Here is a 17,472-nt window from a genome sequence, read left to right as displayed (position 1 = left end):
TACCTCCTGGATCCCCGTACCTGCCTCACTCGTAGTCACACCGTCCTGTCCCTGATCATGGGCTACATCTGAATTAATTAACTTCATAGGTGTGACCACCTCCTGATACACCGAGTCCAGGTACTTCTCCCCCTCCCTGATGTGTCGCAGTGTCTGAAGCTCAGACTCCAGCTCATCAACACGGAGCTGGAGTTCCTGTAGCAGCAGACACTTGTCACAGACGTAATCACCGTGAGCCTCAATGGGGTTCACCGGCTCCCACATCTCGCAACAGTAACACATCACCTGCTCCATTCTATGTAATTAATTTAATTTTTTGTTAGTTATGGACACCCTCTGCCCGATTTTAGATGCTAGTATCCCCTTTAATTAATTGGATTTAAATTAAATCAATCCCTCTAGTTACACCAGTTAAATGGTTTACCAACAGTCACTCTGCACCAGAAAGGCCTTATTAACTACAACCCACAGAGTTAAAGTTTGAAAAGAGCACCTAACACCCCACTTGCCCAAACTCACAGCACTCTTTGATGACTCACACTCGGTGCTTGCTCGCACTTGGACTGGTCTTTTTATACTGTTTGTTTGTTTACAGCCAACTGAGTCACCCCTGCTGATTGGTTAGAAAACTGGTTTCCGGTTTCCACTGCCTGCTGTGCCAATTTACTCCTACTGCAGTGTAACCTTGTTTTACTCTTCTTAAACCAACAGAATCCCAAATATTTAACTTTTCCCCTTTACTTAAACTGCTTAAGTAATCTTATCAAGAATGATTTAAAGAGAAATAACAATTAAAGAACTCTCACACTTACCCAAACTCACAGGACTCTTTGATCCCTTAATCAACATCACTAAAACAGATTATCTGGTCATTATCACATTGTTATTTGTGGGAGCTTGCTGTGCACAAATTGGCTGCAGCGTTTTCTACATTAAAACAGTGACTACACTTAAAGTATTCAATTAGCTGTAAAATGCTTAGGGACGTCCGGTGGTCGTGAAAGGCGCTATAGAAATTCAAGGGTTTTTTTGTGTTTCAGGTGCTTTTTATCAGATCCCTATTTATAGTTTTATGTTCTTTTTCTTTACTGAAGTCTGATCTGTTTGCAACTAGAGCTTGTGTTCCTTTTCATTTTTTGGTATAATTTTGAATTTCATCCATGTGATTTCAGCTGTTCTGAGCAGAACGCAAGGTTACTAATACATACTGCAATATTTTGTCATGAATTTATAAAAATGTAACCCATAAAAAATGCTGTGGGGCTTTTTTTTCCTAAGTGTTTACAGTTTCTTTATTTTACTGATTTAAAAAATGTATATAGAAATAAATGGTCTTTAAAGTAACCCAATGAGGCCCATCAGAAACTTCAATCATTATCTTTCAAACTCTTCATGTCTAAAGCGAGAATCTGAGTAGGCTTCAAGATAGTAAGAATTGAATCCAGAAATGTAGTGCAGATTGAGAACATCTGCATCCATTATGTGGGTTTGACATTTTAACTGCTGTGAAGTATATAGCTGTACATACTGCGGTGCCTTTTTGAAGTCTTTTTAAGTCCCCATGAGAAAACTCTAATCCTGCAGAGCTTTAAAGATTGTTCTGTACATTTTGTCTAGTGCACTTCAGAGTTGTCTTTATCATATTTTCACAAACTTGAAAGTTTTTACCCTGAAGTTTATTAGGTTTAAAAGCCCCTTTTTTTAAAAGAAAGATGATCAGTTTTTTGTGCTCACCAACTAAGGAATGCTATTGCTGGGAAATGGAACACTTTTCCATATTAAATGGCAGCATCAACACTCCCAGGTCAGATGTAGCACAGTTGCATGCAAACTGATGATACTGCACCAAACCACGTAATCTAACCTCAACCTCAACAATAATCCCTGATGCACAAGTGTGCCATTTCCATTTCCTATTTTGACAGTCCTGAGAGTGAAATTCTTTCTAATTAGCAGTAAATTGGGAGGTTTTTATTTGCTGTCTGCTAACATGAGGAACTATATTGAGATGTACACCCTTGAATCTTTCTTTGTCTGTTATGCCAGGTCTTATTTGTGTGCTGCTTGTCATGAATCTTATCATTCATGAAGAAATGACTCGTGAAATAACACTGGGCGGCCAGCTGGCGGCGCCGTCCAAGGAGTATAAATACTCGGGCGTGGGCCCAGCTTGTTCAGGACGTTTTTCTAACCAGGAACTAGTGATGTAACTAGAATCTCATGGTTGTGAAACAGTTGATTAAAGCCTTGTTTTATACTCAAACCAAGTGCTCAGTAGTTTTTTTACATCAATTTAATCAACTATGTATTGGCTCCACTCTCTGAGTAATTTCGGGAACAGCCAGCTACGACTTCAACTGTAGAAGGGAACTCCGACGTAGTAATCAATCAAGGTATTTTCAACTTTTGATTTAAAGAGCGCGTACCGTTAAAGGACTCTGACAAAAAGTATACGGCCTTTGAGGCCAATGGTCAGCTTTATCAGTTTTGTCACCAACGGGGTGGCCGTCTTTCAATGGGCAATGGATAGCCTAGTCAAACAGGAGAACTTAACGGACACTTTTCCATATCTGGATAATATCACCATTGCTGGTCATGACCAGAAGGAGCATGATGCCAACCTCCAGAAATGTTGACATTCTCCGTCATCGCAACTTAACCTTAATGAGTCCAAATCTGTGAAATCAGTACCATCAGTCAACATCCTTGGCTACTGGGTGAGCAACGGTGTCATCAAACCGGATCCAGAGCGACTTCGTCCGCTTCAGGAGCTCCCTCCACCTACGAATCTCGGCTCTCTTCGTCGGGCACTCGGCATGTTTGCCTATTATGCGAAGTGGATACCCCACTTCTCCGACAAAATCCAGCCTCTGCTTCACGCAAAGTCATTTCCGTTGGAGGCAACAGCTATTTCAGCTTTCAACCTCCTCCAGCGACAACTGGAAAAAGCCACGCTTCGTTCCATCGATGAAAATCTTCCTTTCGTGGTCCAGTGCGATGCATCGGAGGTGGCGATCTCGGCTACCTTGAATCAAGGTGGTCGACCCGTTGCACTTCTGTCCAGAACTTTGCAGGGTAGCGAGCTCCATTATCCTCCTGTCGTGAAGGAGGCTACTGTAGTGTATGTACCTTTAAGAGAGAACTACTTTTACAGCTCCTGTATACTGTAGTACCGGCAGTGACCACACCTGTATATAAGCCTTGAGCAGGCATCTGTACTGTTAGTCTTTAGACTACCCTCATCCAGTAAACACCTGTTGATTGTTAATCTGCAGTCTCCGTCTAGTTATTGAAGAACACCATACTTTAAGATTCACGGATTTAACAGTGGCAACGGGGTCGATTCGAATCTACCTGCGACTCTGCATTTCCTCCCAGGGATTCGCTCCTGGAGGCCAGAAGCACGGGCGTCGACCACGAGCAATCGCCCAGTCATCCGGCAGAGAGTGAACATCGCAGGGGAGGCTGTTGAGAGCTGGGCTTGGTTCTCCAGCCACGACGATCCAGCAACAGGTACAGCGCAGACCCTTCCCAGACAGCGGCGGCTGGAGCCGACCGACGGCACAGAAAAGGCCGAGCAGCGTCGACGGGGTAAGAGAGAGGGTAAAGCGCACAGGGCACAGCCGGGGGTTGAAGACCGAGCGGCGTCGACGGAAAACAAAAAGAGAGGGTAAACCACAGCCGGGGTTCAGGACCGAGCGGCGGCAACGAGAGGCGCACAGGAGAACGCGCAGAGCGCAGCCAGGGCTCAAGGGCTGAGCAGCGTCCGCGGGGAAAGAAAGGAAGCGCGGGAGCCGCGGAGAAGGGAGAGCGCGGGAGACGCCATTTTTGAAGCCGCAGCGGAGATGAAGGGCGAGCGCGGGAAGAAAGGAAAGCACGGGAGACGCCATTTTGAGCCAGTCTAACCACACCCAGGGATGCCGAAGAGTGGCAGTGTCACAGCGTTCGACAATGAAGTCGAAGATTGGGCAACATATGTGGAACGCATTGAGGTGTACTGCAAGGCGAATGAAGTGCCAGATGGCAGGAAAGCACTGGTTTTGTTGAATTCCATGGGTGCAAAAACGTATGGCTTACTGCGAAACCTAGTAACCCCAGAGAAGCCGGTGGATAAGGATTTCGAAAGCATAGTGGAAATCCTACAGGACCACTTAAACCCAACACCGCTGCTGATAGCAGAATGATTTAAGTTCCACAAAAGGAACCAGCATAAAGACGAAATTAATGCTGAGTATTTAACGGAACTGCGCAAGCTATCGAAACACTGCCAGTTTGGAACGGGACTAGCAGATACGTTAAGGGACAAGTTTGTGTGTGGGCTTCAAAGTGAAGGAACCCAGAAACGGCTTCTATCAGAAAAGGATCTTACCCTGGACAAGGCTTTCAGCATGGCAGTATCACACGAAGCAGCCACACGGGGCGCTGCAGAGATACAACGGAGACCGCAAGAATATGGCACCAATGCAATGTCATATGGAGCAGGGAAGTGTTATCGCTGCGGCAGAACAACACACGACCAGAAGGATTGTTGGTTCAAGGACCAAGTGTGCAGACAGTGTGGAAAAGCAGGACACATAGCAAGAGTCTGCAGGTCAGGGAAGAAAACCAGCAGCAAGAAATCTCCACAGGAGAAGTACAAAAAGGTACATACACTACAGCTACGGCTATCATCGAAGCAGTACGTAAATGGAGTCATTTTCTCGCTCGTTGCCATTTCATGCTTATAACCAATCAGTGCTCCGTGGCCTTTCTGCTGGATAACCAGAAACGCACTAAGATCAAGAATAACAAAATACAACTCTGGAGGATGGAATTGGCCACCTTTGGCTACACCATACATTATCGACCCGGCAAAGAGAATGTGGCCCCAGATACCCTCACGTGTGCATTCTGCTCTTCTATGTCAACTTCGACTCTTGCGGATCTTCATACTGACTTATGCCATCCTGGCGTTACCCGTATGTTGCACTTTGTGCGATCTAAAAATCTCCCATTTTCTACGGAAGATGTGAAAAGAACTTGCTCCACCTGTAGAATCTGTGCGGAATTAAAACCGCAATTCTTCCGTCCATCGGATGGCTCGCTCATACACGCTATGCAGCGACTCAGCATTGACTTTAAAGGGCCATTGCCGCCTTCAACACGAAACACCTACTAACTGTACTTACTATGGCAGACGAATATTCACGCTTTCCCCTGTCCCAATATGCTTACTTCCACAGTGATCAAATGCCTCGATCAGGTCTTTTCCCTTTGCGATACGGCCAATTTCATCCACTCTGATCGGGGTGCCTCCTTCATGTCAAGCGAACTCAAAAGTTATCTTTCCCAACGGGGAATCGCCATAAGTAAAACGACACCGTATCATCCCATCGGTAGGTTGAGAGATACAACGCTATCATTTGGAACGCTGTTCGTCTTGCACTGAGGTCACGCAATCTACCAGACCAGCAGTGGGAAACTGTGCTCCCTGACGCGTTGCATTCCATCAGGTCTCTTCTTTCTACATTCACCAATATCACTCCTCGCGAGCGATTCTTCAGGTTCCAGCGTCGCTCCACTCATGGGACGTCCCTACCGTCATGGTTGGCAGCTCCCGGCCCCGTGCTGCTCCGAAGATTCGTCCGATCTTCCAAAAACAATCCCCTCGTCGACGAGGTGGAACTAACAGACGTTAATCCCACATACGCGCATGTGCGGTACCCTGATGGCCGGGAGTCCATCGTTTCACTCCGAGATCTGGCTCCCTGTCCAACCGGTCCCACGGACCCAACTGATAGAGGGACCCACAGTAATGATGCCGACACTCTGCGCTCCTTTGAGGATGACTCCCTACCTGGGACATCAAGGGATCTGCCGGCTACTCCACCGGAACAACTCGGGGAGCCGAGCGCTCCCCATGGGATGGCCACTCGAAGCCAGGACGCCGGTCAATCCCCGGCTACCAAGCAAGATGAAGTCAACTCTGTGCCTGTGGGGACCCGCACCCGGAGTCACGATCTCCCCAGTCTCCCTCGAGTCGATCAAGGCGACACGGAACCTGTGGATCTACTAGTACGGACCAAGCGACCCAGGGACCAAGACGTGCCTTCCAGCCACAAACAAAGATCTAAAAGACTACGGCTATTCGTGGTCCGCCTAATCCTAATCCGCTAGAAGGAAGTCGTCAGACTTCCAAATCTTTCAGGCGGGAAGAATGTCATGAATCTTATCATTCATGAAGAAATGACTCATGAAATAACACTGGACGGCCAGCTGGTGGCGCCGTCCAAGGCGTATAAATACTCGGGCATGGGCCCAACTTGTTCAGGACGTTTTTCTAACCAGGAAATAGTGATGTAACTAGAATCTCATGGTTGTGAAACAGTTGATTAAAGCCTTGTTTTATACTCAAACCAAGTGCTCAGTAGTCTTTTTACATCACTGCTGAGAGAACATGTGGGCAGCCTGCTTTACAAAGAAAAGCTCCAGTCTTTGCTCAGTGTGTCAATGCGCAATATTTTTCAGAATTGGAGCAGAATGGAGAAGCAGATTTGACAAGATGATACTCTATGACCTTGTGTGTTGATCCTCCAACATGCAGCATTGTGCTTTGTAATATGCGTTTTACATTGTTCACAAGACAACATTATTCTGTTGGTCTACCATATCCAGCCCTGAGGATCCACCAGCAAAATAACTTGTTTCAGAGATGTCTACTTTCATAAACAAACAGGCAGTCATTTGGAATGTTCGCAAACTCTCCATAACGTCTCCAGCCTCTTAATCGACCTGTGCATGAATTCTCATTTGGTCTTTAGATCCATTAGACTTTAGCCTTAAAGTGATACTCAGCTATGCCTAGCAGAAGAATTTAGCCTTGTATGTTACATGGTATAATGTCCTGTCCGTCTGCATCCTCTAACTTACAATGAGCAACAACATGGGAGATTTCCTAGTGTATGCAAAAGTGTAGCATGTGTTTGTCACACAGCAGATTGCAACCTTCATTACTGATGGAAAAATGGTTTTGCCGCCGCAAAATTTGTCATTAAACCAAAGTTTACAAAGGATTTGCCTATTTAGAGGAGTAGATTTGGTCATAGGTTAGGCATCTTAACAATGTAGTAGAGTTAGCCAATCTGGGAGACCTGCTTATTATTTCAATATTTTTAGTTTGATTTTAGTAGTATGGGGTTAATGTAGTAAAAGCACTCCAGACATTGTGAGTATTGTTATTGCTGTGATGTTGGGGTTTGTTTCAGCATTATGGTGTGTGCACTGAAAACTACTTTTTGGTGACAGAGAAGGTAAATATCCCAGAAATTGTTGCGTTTGTGTAACTTTATTAATCTGCCATGTTGTAGAGCATATAAGGATTATTCATTCATTATATGTGGATAATTGTTTATCGCATCAGTAATTTCAATAATAATTGGGTGCTGAGTGGCATGATGGATTTAGAACAATATACTTTCACCTCTGTGACCTGAGACTAGGGGGGAGAAATTGGGTTGAGCCGCAAACGGGGCACCAAGCTCGCCTGGGCGCCAGATTTTGCGCTGCGATCGGAGCAACAGCGATCGCCGGAAATTCAGCTTGAGGGACACGGGGCGAGGCTCGAGGCGCTCCGCGTCCCTCTTAGGGTGCTGAAACTGAATAGCACAGCGCCACACACTGCGGCACGGCGCACTGCGGTACTGCAGGTCTTCCTCCCATTCTTAAGGGGGCGGGGCCTGCACCAGCGCGATGAGCGATCGCGAGTGCCGGCAAAAGAGCCCGGCACCGAGGAGAAGTGCCGGGCTCTCGGGAAACAGCCGGCAATGCCGCGGGGGGAGAACAGGAGGCTGGGGACGGAGGTGCTGGCAGGCGGCCGCCGGAAAAAACGGCCACCCCGCACCTCCACCTTAATTTGCGCCACTGCCGCCACAGGTAGGCCCTGTGAACCGGGCGCGGTTAGCGAGCGGCGCTACAGAGGCGGTCGCTGCCCAATATCACGATCGGGGCGCTGCGCACACCGATGACGTCATCGGTGGCGGCGCAGCGTAACAGGCTAACGCCGCCATTAGCGCCCCAGCTAAATATCGCGGGAGGCGTGGCCAGTGGCGCTAAAGCCACTGAGTGCCCTCTTTAGGTGCTAACTGGTGGCGCAGCCCACTGAATTTCTCCCCCTAAATCTGGCATGGACTGTTGGGATCAAGCTGTCTCTCTGGTGGCTGTGAAAATCCTCTAAGTGAAATGAGTTATCTGAAGGTCAAGCCACATCTTGCTGGATACAGCTCTCAACATCCATCATACGTTTATATTATATATAAATTTCTCCCCTTTTCTGTCTCTCTCTGCTCTAATGTGGAAATAAAAATACCACATCTGTACATAGGAATTACACTTGAGGTTGCGGATTAAAACACTTTGGAGTAGAAAAAATGGAGCTTTATTGTACTTCTGACTGGCGTTGTACCTAATCTTGCTAGGATATCTCTTATTTTCTTTTAAAAGGAACATATTGAGAACCATAAGGCTGGTCACCTGTAACCCAAAAATGCTGCTGGAATTTTGAACTTCCTGGATTGCCCTGTCATCATCAAATGTCATTTTTATACATCTCTAATATAAAATAAATGTCTCAGTGCTTCACGGATGAGTAGAGAAAATGGGCGCCAAGCCAAGAAGGAAGAGCTAGAGAAGGGTGGCCAAAAGGTCAAAGACAACTTGTGAGGAGATTTGTTAAGGAGAGAGTTGGTGAGGTGGTTTAGAGGACCTAAAGCTGGAGGAGAAAATGACAAAGGAAAGGAGCTTTTTAATATAATAGGCATTGTGTTTCTCTTGCATAGAATACTTTTTTTTTTAAAGTAGTGAACTCAATTCATGGACTGTCAAGAGATTTGGGTTTCAGACAGCCCTGGGGTTACGGCTGAAAGTTGACGTACTAATGAAAGAATTTTTTTTTTTTTTTGGATTCAGGATACAGGAGAAAGTTGATTATTTGTTTTAGAGAAGTAGAGAGGAAAAGTTCAAGTGAGCATTTCTCTAGTGCACCTGGTAATCAGTTACAGTATCGATCACATGCTCTCTGACACTCACCAGAAGAATGATATATGTTTTGGAAGGACCTGAAAGTGGAGGTGATAAATAAAAGGAAGGAGTCTTTTATTATGTTAGGCATCAAATTTCTCTCCAAAGGAAGTACTTTTTAAAAATTCATGCTAGTGACTTCAGTTCATACTAGTGATGTATAAAGAATTCAGATGCTGAATCCCTGTTTTAACATGCTCTTTTGAATTCAATAATGCCATTTTAAGTAAAGCCATTTTTTCAATATTGATGCTTTTTGGTCATATTTTTTTCTGCATTGCCTTGCATCCATGTTAAATTACTGACCCATATTTTATTCCCAGCCGTTATACCGTACACACAGCTGAGGTTTCTTCTGTATCTAAAAAGAGGTTTAATTACAGCTTTTCAAATCCTAAGTCATTTTAAGCAGTAAACTCATTTCTAGTTATTAGAATCAAATGCTGTAGTTATCTACATTTTACATGCTGTCTTGGTGAGATAAGCTGTCCTAGTGCTGCCACATTCTAGTATTGCCCTCCTGCACTTTTTTTTTTAAAGAAAAGTCTTTTTTTGGACTGACTTTATTTTGCACTGCTTGTGCATAGAATTTCTATTCCATCTGAAGGCAAGAAAAAGGCCATATATAGTAATAGCTCCAGAAAGTAGCATGTTAGCGGTTCAAGTACATTGTACAGTCTTATTTCTTGCCATGTACATGCGTTCCTACTTAACAATTCTTGCTTGCAGGGGGAGGGAAGAGATTCGGTTAGCTTTAGCAACAGTACTTGGCATTGTGTTTTTAGCTCATTGTGATAAAATGCCATACCTAATAAGAGCTTAAGATGCCTGTCAAAGGACCCGCCCCCACCAGTTCTGTCTCAACGTGGCAGTGCTCCAAAATAGCTTATTAGGATAGCCACTTAAAATTGTTAGGACTACAATCTACACCCAAAAAAAAGCATTACAAAATGTTAATCCATTTCTTTGGAATTCAGTAGAATTAACAAATGTAGTACTATATATTGATGACTTCATCTGAGTGTGGAACATCAAACAAAGTAGTCTGAATTTACATAGCATGTAAGATTTCCTGGTAATTGCTTAGGAAGCAAATGATTAGAATTAATCTTGTAAAATATTGATAAGGTTTTGGGCACTGTCTACAAGCTACATTTTCTACTTTGGCTTCAATTTGTTTCATAACATCACTTGAGTGTTGTGCCAGAATTATTGAGCACATAGTTGAAAACCAACTTCTGTGGATAATGTTCCTGCACTGCATGCGCAACTACACAAGACATTATCACCAGATTTATGAGGCACAAGGGATTTAGAAAGTGTTTTGGAGATCTGTCCTCCATCTCATTCAGTTTGCAATTTTTAAAAATCATGTTGAAACATCCTTAAATCTTCATCACCTTTCGATTTTTCTTTTTAAAACATCTCCCATTTTTATCTTGGTGAGAAAGACCATTCAGCTGGAGAGTTGTCAATTATTCATTTTGCAACTTTAAAAACGTGGGCTCAGTGTAGCTGGATATTTTGCAACAGTTTTGTCATCAATATTTTCATTTACAAATAATTAAATCAATTTGGAAAGATTTTCAGATTTTGTTTGTGGTTATTCCACCAAAGCAACCTGTATTTGATTTTTTTTAAAAACTGTTCATGTCTTCAACTGCAAGTAATTTACCTAGAATATTGAACCAAGAGCAGCTGCAATTTGCTGTTTTCCTTCAGGTTTATGACTGGAAAGTTTCTGTCATCAGCGAGTAACAGCTGTATTTTGAAAAACATTTTGTTTTGCATTCAATAAATAGTTCATTATTAAAACAATGTGGAAAATTTTCAGCAAAATATTTCAATTTGAAGACTCAGACTTGGTTTTCTTGAAACAAAATCTAAAATTGGTTATTTTCCTGTGCCAATTTAAGGAGCATCCATCTTTCTATGAAGCTTTGTTATACTGTACTACATGATTGGTGCTGTTGAAGTTGCAATCTTCAGTCCCAGATTGTGATGCCATCTGCTTTACTATGCAGTTGACACAATTACTGATGGAGTCCCAAAACAGCAACAGTACCAGAATTGTTTATAGCGTGTTCAGCTGCTTTGGGATGGTTGAAGGATGTGTGTCGAAGTGTTTGTAAGGGATGGAGGGTGAATAGCCGAAATGTAATTGGAAAAACTGCACACTTTAAATACAAGCTTGGAGAACATTCTCTAATACTACTTCTTTCTCCTTGCAGGTTTTAACAGAGCTAAAATCGGACAACCAAAGGCTGAAAGATGAAAACGGAGCACTAATCCGAGTAATAAGTAAACTGTCAAAATGAAGGAGGTCTTTCTGAGCAAGAGGCAAGGGAAATAAAACCAACTGAAAGAGCCTGCTTGCTCTGTAAAAGAGCCATCACAAAGTAGTAGTTCCCTCAGCAATGGGGGGAGCTTGTACTTAGATCTTGTCTGTTCATGGCTTTCTCCCTGCATTTGATGTCTGTAAAGTTTCTTCAGGTTATGATCCTACTCAGCAACTATAAGGTCTTCAGTGATGCATTCGAAACAGCCTTGTTTACGAGAAATGTTGGGGAGAAAGTACTGAATTTTAAAAAAAAATTCACAGGACTGTGTATATGTTGAGGGAACGCTTGCAGCTTCTCGCAATTGAGCCACGTCCCGTAGTATTTCAGAAATGGCTTTAAGAAATGCCTTTCACGACCACACCGGCTCAAAGTCATGTTAACATTGTACCTCAGTTTGTCGACTGTTGGGAAGAATCTTTCTGTTATGCAGTATTCATTTCTTTGCACAGTAATTAAAATCACTGCAGAACATGGCTCGTTCCTTTTTAAATAAAACCATCAGCTAGACTGTATGGTACAGAAAGTATTAATTATACGTGCAATATGCTGTTTTATTATTTTAATGTGATGCTCGTATTCAATTCAACTGCCTTCCTTTCACTTTATTTCTATTGCCTTCATTGTCAGCAGTGGATTTTAATTTCTTCTAATTATTTTGATTTGGTTTGAAGTGAAAACTTTAAAATGGTCAGAAGCCTTTGGTTGTGTCTCTGTGACTGTGCGAAGTTAAATATTTGTACTGTTGATGGTCACCATCCTACGTCTTGTTTTTTTCATCCAAACAGCAGTTGGTCAAAGAAAAAAACACATTCAGATTAAGGCTGTTTATCGAGGCTGGTTCAAAGATGCATTTTAATGTACCATTGCTGGTTTTTGCATTTTGCTCTTGAGACACTCCACTTTTTTGAGCTTCACCTCTATTTCACACGAAGCTAGTTTTAGGTCAGACTTTATTTTGCTCTCGACTTTCTACACTGATAAGGGACATTACAACTTTAATGTAGGCTCAAAGACATCTTTTTAATCTTGAGATTTTCACTGATGCATGATGAATAATATACTGTATCCCTATGTACTACTGCTACAGGAATTTAAAACAAAATGGTACTTTTCTGTAGAGAGCACCTCCTTTATATATACACAATAGAGTTCAGGGAAGGGATCCATCCAAAGACCCATGGTATAGTCCTTAGCAAACTGATGGAATTCACAGACAAACATAGTGATTTGTATAGTGCATTCTATGGCTAAAATGTCTAGTATAGGCAATGGCAATACGGTACTGAAATCAAAGTTTGTATGTGTGTGTATATATATATATATATATATGTATGTGTGTGTATATATATATATATATATATATATATATATATTCTCAGTGGTACAGAAATGGCCATCAGTTTTGCGTGTTTTTTGTTTACTTTAGTCAAGCCTACACGTTACTGAAAATGCATTAGCTGGTTTTTATTTTTAAAATCCTGTGCAAAACAGGGCTTGCGGTAGTATTGCTACTGAATAGAATACAAACGGACTGAACTGTTAAAAGTCCTTTATACAGTATAAAGATTGTGTACATATGAAATCTCCATAGGAGGGTTCAGACTGCTGGGAATTTACATTATGCAACTGTTGGTGGCCTTTTTAAAAACTATGAATATGCTATTAGATATCATTTAGTCTTATAATTTGAACATTTCTGTCACATGTTGGAGAATGTACATGTGGGAAATGTACATATTATTTAAAGCTTGTAAACACATCTGTATTTTATGGTTAAATAGACCACTGAGTTCAGGTTTGAAATGATGTACAGCTATTGTATGTAAATGAAAAGGACTAAACACATTGTCACCTTTGCAAATGCTTCTATTAAATGTGAGTCTTTATTGATCTGATAATACAGTAAGTGTATTAAATTCTTGTGGCGCTATTGGTTCTAAGGTTGGAAGTACTGTACTTTACATGAGATGCAGCTTGTGTGTTATGAAGAGGTTTTGTGCAGATACAAGGTCATTCTTATGTGCTTATGACTCATTGGAATCACCATCAGATTTACAACTGCCTAAAGAAAAATAAACTTTGGACTTCAAGAATGTATTGAAACTTGCCTTGGCCCAGTTCAGTGTACTTTAAAAGAATTGACTGTACCACCTAGTGGATGAGCAGTGGATTCACCCCCGATAATATATTTTCTGGTCAAGATTGATGCTGTTTGTAAAATGGCAATATCTGACATTTTAACAATAAATCAAACTTGTATTTAAGAAAAAATAATTATTTATGCTTTACAAGAGACATAATGTGCAATTCACAATTTGACTCTCCATTACAGGTATCATGACTGGGTGATGCAATTTGAATTAAAATGAAGACAAAGTGCACATACTCAGACCCATAAAATGAGTGTGTTGCACTCCAACATCTTAATTTGAAAACAAGTTTGCCGGGGGTGGTGCTTGGAATGTGACAGGCTGATTAAATAACTGAATCTAAACCTTTCAATCAGATTGTGAGGGACAAGATGAAATTGGATGATTTAAAGAGCTTGTCAGTTGCCAGGTTAAGATGAAATAATTAGTTTGTGGAGAAAATGCACAATGTTCAAAATGTTTCCTTCAAAGAGGCCTCCTTTTCTTCTTTTTCCACATGCTGTTAAAAGTGCGCAGCAACCTGTTCCAAGATCAGTGCAAGTGACTTATAGCTAACCTGCGTGGATGCGCTAAAGCAACTCAGGGATGACTCCCAGTAATTTCTCTCCCTCTGAAGTAGTCAACCTTTATACAGTGTCTCCCCATAGCAGCACGAAAGATAAAATGGCCTTAAATAAATGTTTAATTGAAAGTTATGATTTTAAAAGAATTGAGGCAGTGTTTTTCGTAAAAATGTAAATCAGCTCTTATGCAAACCATCTATACAGAAATTCAAATGCACCTGGTTTGTGCAGTTTTTTTTTTAAGCTTTTTCAATTGGACCAATACATACAAAAGTCAACTGTCCCAAATGGTTAAAGTAGGCAACAAATAAAGTTCTGTTGACCCCTGGCAACTCGATTATAAGTTGACAGCACAAAGGATGTCTAGCTAAATGTCTGTAGAGTGGAGATGTTGCGGATGGCCAGTTTATTTCCCAGGAGTATATGCAAGAATAGAAACATCAAGAATGTACCACTGTTTTTAAGTGGTTTCAAATTGTATTTTCCACACTTTTAGGATGACTTTGGGGTTTGGAGCTGCTGGAGTCTAAATAACATTGATGTTGATCCAGCCTCCTATTACCAGTTTTGGGTCTGATTGAGGCTACGAGCAAATGGGGCTATGAGTGCATTTGTGATATGAAACCCCGATTCCAAGATCAGACACCCTGGAATTTTGACGTTTAGATCTGCTTTTTGGAGGCGGGGAGCGGGTAGGTGCTGGTAGAGTTTTAACTCCACAGCATGCGTATGATGTCACGGGCAGGTACCCAGCCCAGAAGTCAGCCTGATTAATAGGCTGGTCTCCAGTCCGGCAGGGAACGCTGGACAAGAGGCCGTAGCCCCAATTCCTGACCCTGGGAGGAGAGAGCGTGAGATCACCGACCTGAAGTTGGGGGGGGGGGGGGGGGTGGGGCGGGTTGTGGTTTGATCCAAGGGTGGGTTGCTGATGGTAGGGGAGCTTTGGGGCCAGGAGAAAGTGCTCCTGCTCCTCCTGGCCCACATGGATTGCTCCCAAGGCTGACTTCTCGCTGCAGCTGCTGGGAATCCCGAGGCCCGGGAAACCCAGCCCGCTTCAGTTCAATCCGAGGCTTCCAACCTCATTATAATATTTAAAGTGCCAACCCACCTCCTGGGAGCAGGTTGGCTGCCTGCCCCCGTCCCGCCTCCATTGAAACCGGAAGTGGGCGGGTTGGGGTCGGGATTCACATTTTTAACACGTTAACCTCCCACCTAACCCCAACTAAAGTGTTGATATTACTACCTTGGGTAGTACAGTAGTTCAGATTATACTCGTACAAGAGTCCCAGGGCTGTTGATCCATGTCTGATGTGTACTGGCATAAAACTAGTACAGACTTTCCTGTGGAATAGACTTGACAGTTTAAGTACAATTCAATTGTGCAATCCAGAAACTTACCCTCTCAATTCCCACTGACGGCCATCATTTCTGGACTCATTACAATATAAATAAGTGAGTAATCTGAACTTCGTATTTCTACTCTGCCACATATTAGATGCCCTGGCAACTGCCAGCATTAGTGGGGACTTTTAACCCATAGCCATTATATTTTCAGTTTATGGTTAATACCAGAACTCCCTGCTGTACAAAGATGTTAAACTGATGTGTTGTTTTCCTTAACTGTATTTTGCTAATCTATCTATTGCTAGAAACCAAATGAATAAACTCTCATTCTGTTGTTTCTTTCTTGGCAAGCATATTATAGTTGTAAGAAGTCCAATCAGTGTTTAAAGAATTTGTGAATAATAAAGGATTTTGTTGTAGGGAGTATCCAAACTTTACCTTGACTGTGAATGATGGCTCTTGTCAAAATATATTTTTCTAGTTCAATTCCTACTAGTCTGGGCCTAGCCCTTAACAGCATCAAATGATTGGGATGCTAGGAAAACTACAGCGAAGATTATTGATTTGTGATGGTACTACAAAGGTATAATTGATTCAAAGTAAACCTGTACCTACCACCAGCATTGGTAAGAGGTGCAAAATGCCTAGATCTTTGCTTCAGAAGAAGGAATACACTATTTGTTTTATTTTAAACACCTATTTTTAGTGGTCTACAAGGAATTTATATCCATGGGACATCATTTTTCCCCTCACCTTTAATAGCATATACTGAACTAAATTTTGCACTATAACTGATTAGTATTGGATCAGTTAATGGTTTGGTCATTATTGAGTCCCTAAGAGGAGGTTTAAAAAAAAAACCTGCAAATGCTGGAAATGTAAAATAAAAACTGAATGCTGGAAATACATAGCTGGTCAGTCGGCAACTAAAAGAGGCTTAATGTTGCAACTATGACCCCTTCATCAGAAGCCTGGTAAATGTACTGTTTTGACTTGGATCCGAAAGTGGCTGGAGGTTCACACTTGCACAACTTAGTACAAATCTTTCATCATGCAGCCAGCCCCGGCAAAGTGAGGCGACAGATTTTACTCCAATCTAAAAGAACTCTGCTGTTTATATCAGCATTTCTATAAGATGCAGCAAATTCATAATAAATGTTAATTGCAAGTTGTATAAATTAGTGCAAAATAGATGTCTAGTTTTACCATTACTTGCAAATCTAGAATGTTCTATTAAACTATTGGCCAATACACTTGTATCAGTTTTTGTCAATTTTGCAAACCAGTAGCTGTGTCCAAAGTTGATTTTTATTGGCATTTTAACATTCTTTTAATATGTGGTAAAATAACTTGGAGCTCATAGTTGGATATTGGTGCACTGCAGACTGTTAAGTGTGGTTGATGTGTGTATGTTTTAATGAAATAATTCTGTGTGTAATTTACATCAGCTGTTCAGATTTTATGAAGTTTATTTATTGATCTGTGCATTGAGATCTACTTACAGAGCTGTTCACGTCTTGTATCTGCATGAAACTGGCTTCAATAAACTCAGAAAATGTATTTTGTCAAATATAAATAAATGCATTTTAAATATTTCATTGCATCTTGAATTTTATACCATTTGTATGTGTTATAATGATACTTAGAATGAAGTGCTTTCTCTTACCAAGGTCAACTTTTTAATCTGACGTACAAATAAACTTAAATGGTCTTCAAAAGCATACCAGTGGGGCTTTTTCCTTTAAATTAAGGATTTCTTATACAGGAAGGAAAATGGTTCATCTTTTTGGAGTGTTTGAATGTATCATACCAACTTGCTTAACAATCCACTTTGTGCCTTACCATTGGGGATAATTTTTTTCCCATTCCAATTTTCTGTCCTTGGTTGAAAGTGCAGGCATGTATTGGAAAGCAGTCCACGGGTGACAACAGCCTTCTGGTACCTCACTGAAGTAGCAGTTCTTCATTTGTGACCCACAGTATTGTGTATCAATACGTAGTTTGACCATTGAGGGGCTG

At 41.8% G+C, this 17,472-nt stretch overlaps 1 protein-coding gene across 2 annotated transcripts in view; it reads left to right on the top strand.

Moving 5' to 3' along the window:
• LOC147105267 (protein phosphatase 1 regulatory subunit 12A-like) overlaps window positions 1-17,049 on the top strand; it is a 287,064-nt gene extending 270,015 nt beyond the window's left edge. For both annotated transcript variants that reach the window (XM_086011450.1, XM_086011451.1), the window contains one exon: window positions 11,286-17,049. In XM_086011450.1, the coding sequence (XP_085867576.1) occupies window positions 11,286-11,372 (87 nt within the window). In that variant the 3' untranslated portion in view covers window positions 11,373-17,049. The remainder of the gene's footprint in view (window positions 1-11,285) is intronic.
• The last annotated feature ends 423 nt before the right edge of the window (window positions 17,050-17,472 follow it).

This window comes from Somniosus microcephalus, chromosome 18 (assembly GCF_052327205.1).
Source record: "Somniosus microcephalus isolate GS21.2 chromosome 18, FLI_Smic_1.0, whole genome shotgun sequence".
Lineage (NCBI taxonomy): Eukaryota > Metazoa > Chordata > Chondrichthyes > Squaliformes > Somniosidae > Somniosus > Somniosus microcephalus.
The sequence above is the reverse complement of the archived record's forward strand: the minus strand, read 5'-3'. Positions and strand labels throughout refer to the sequence as shown.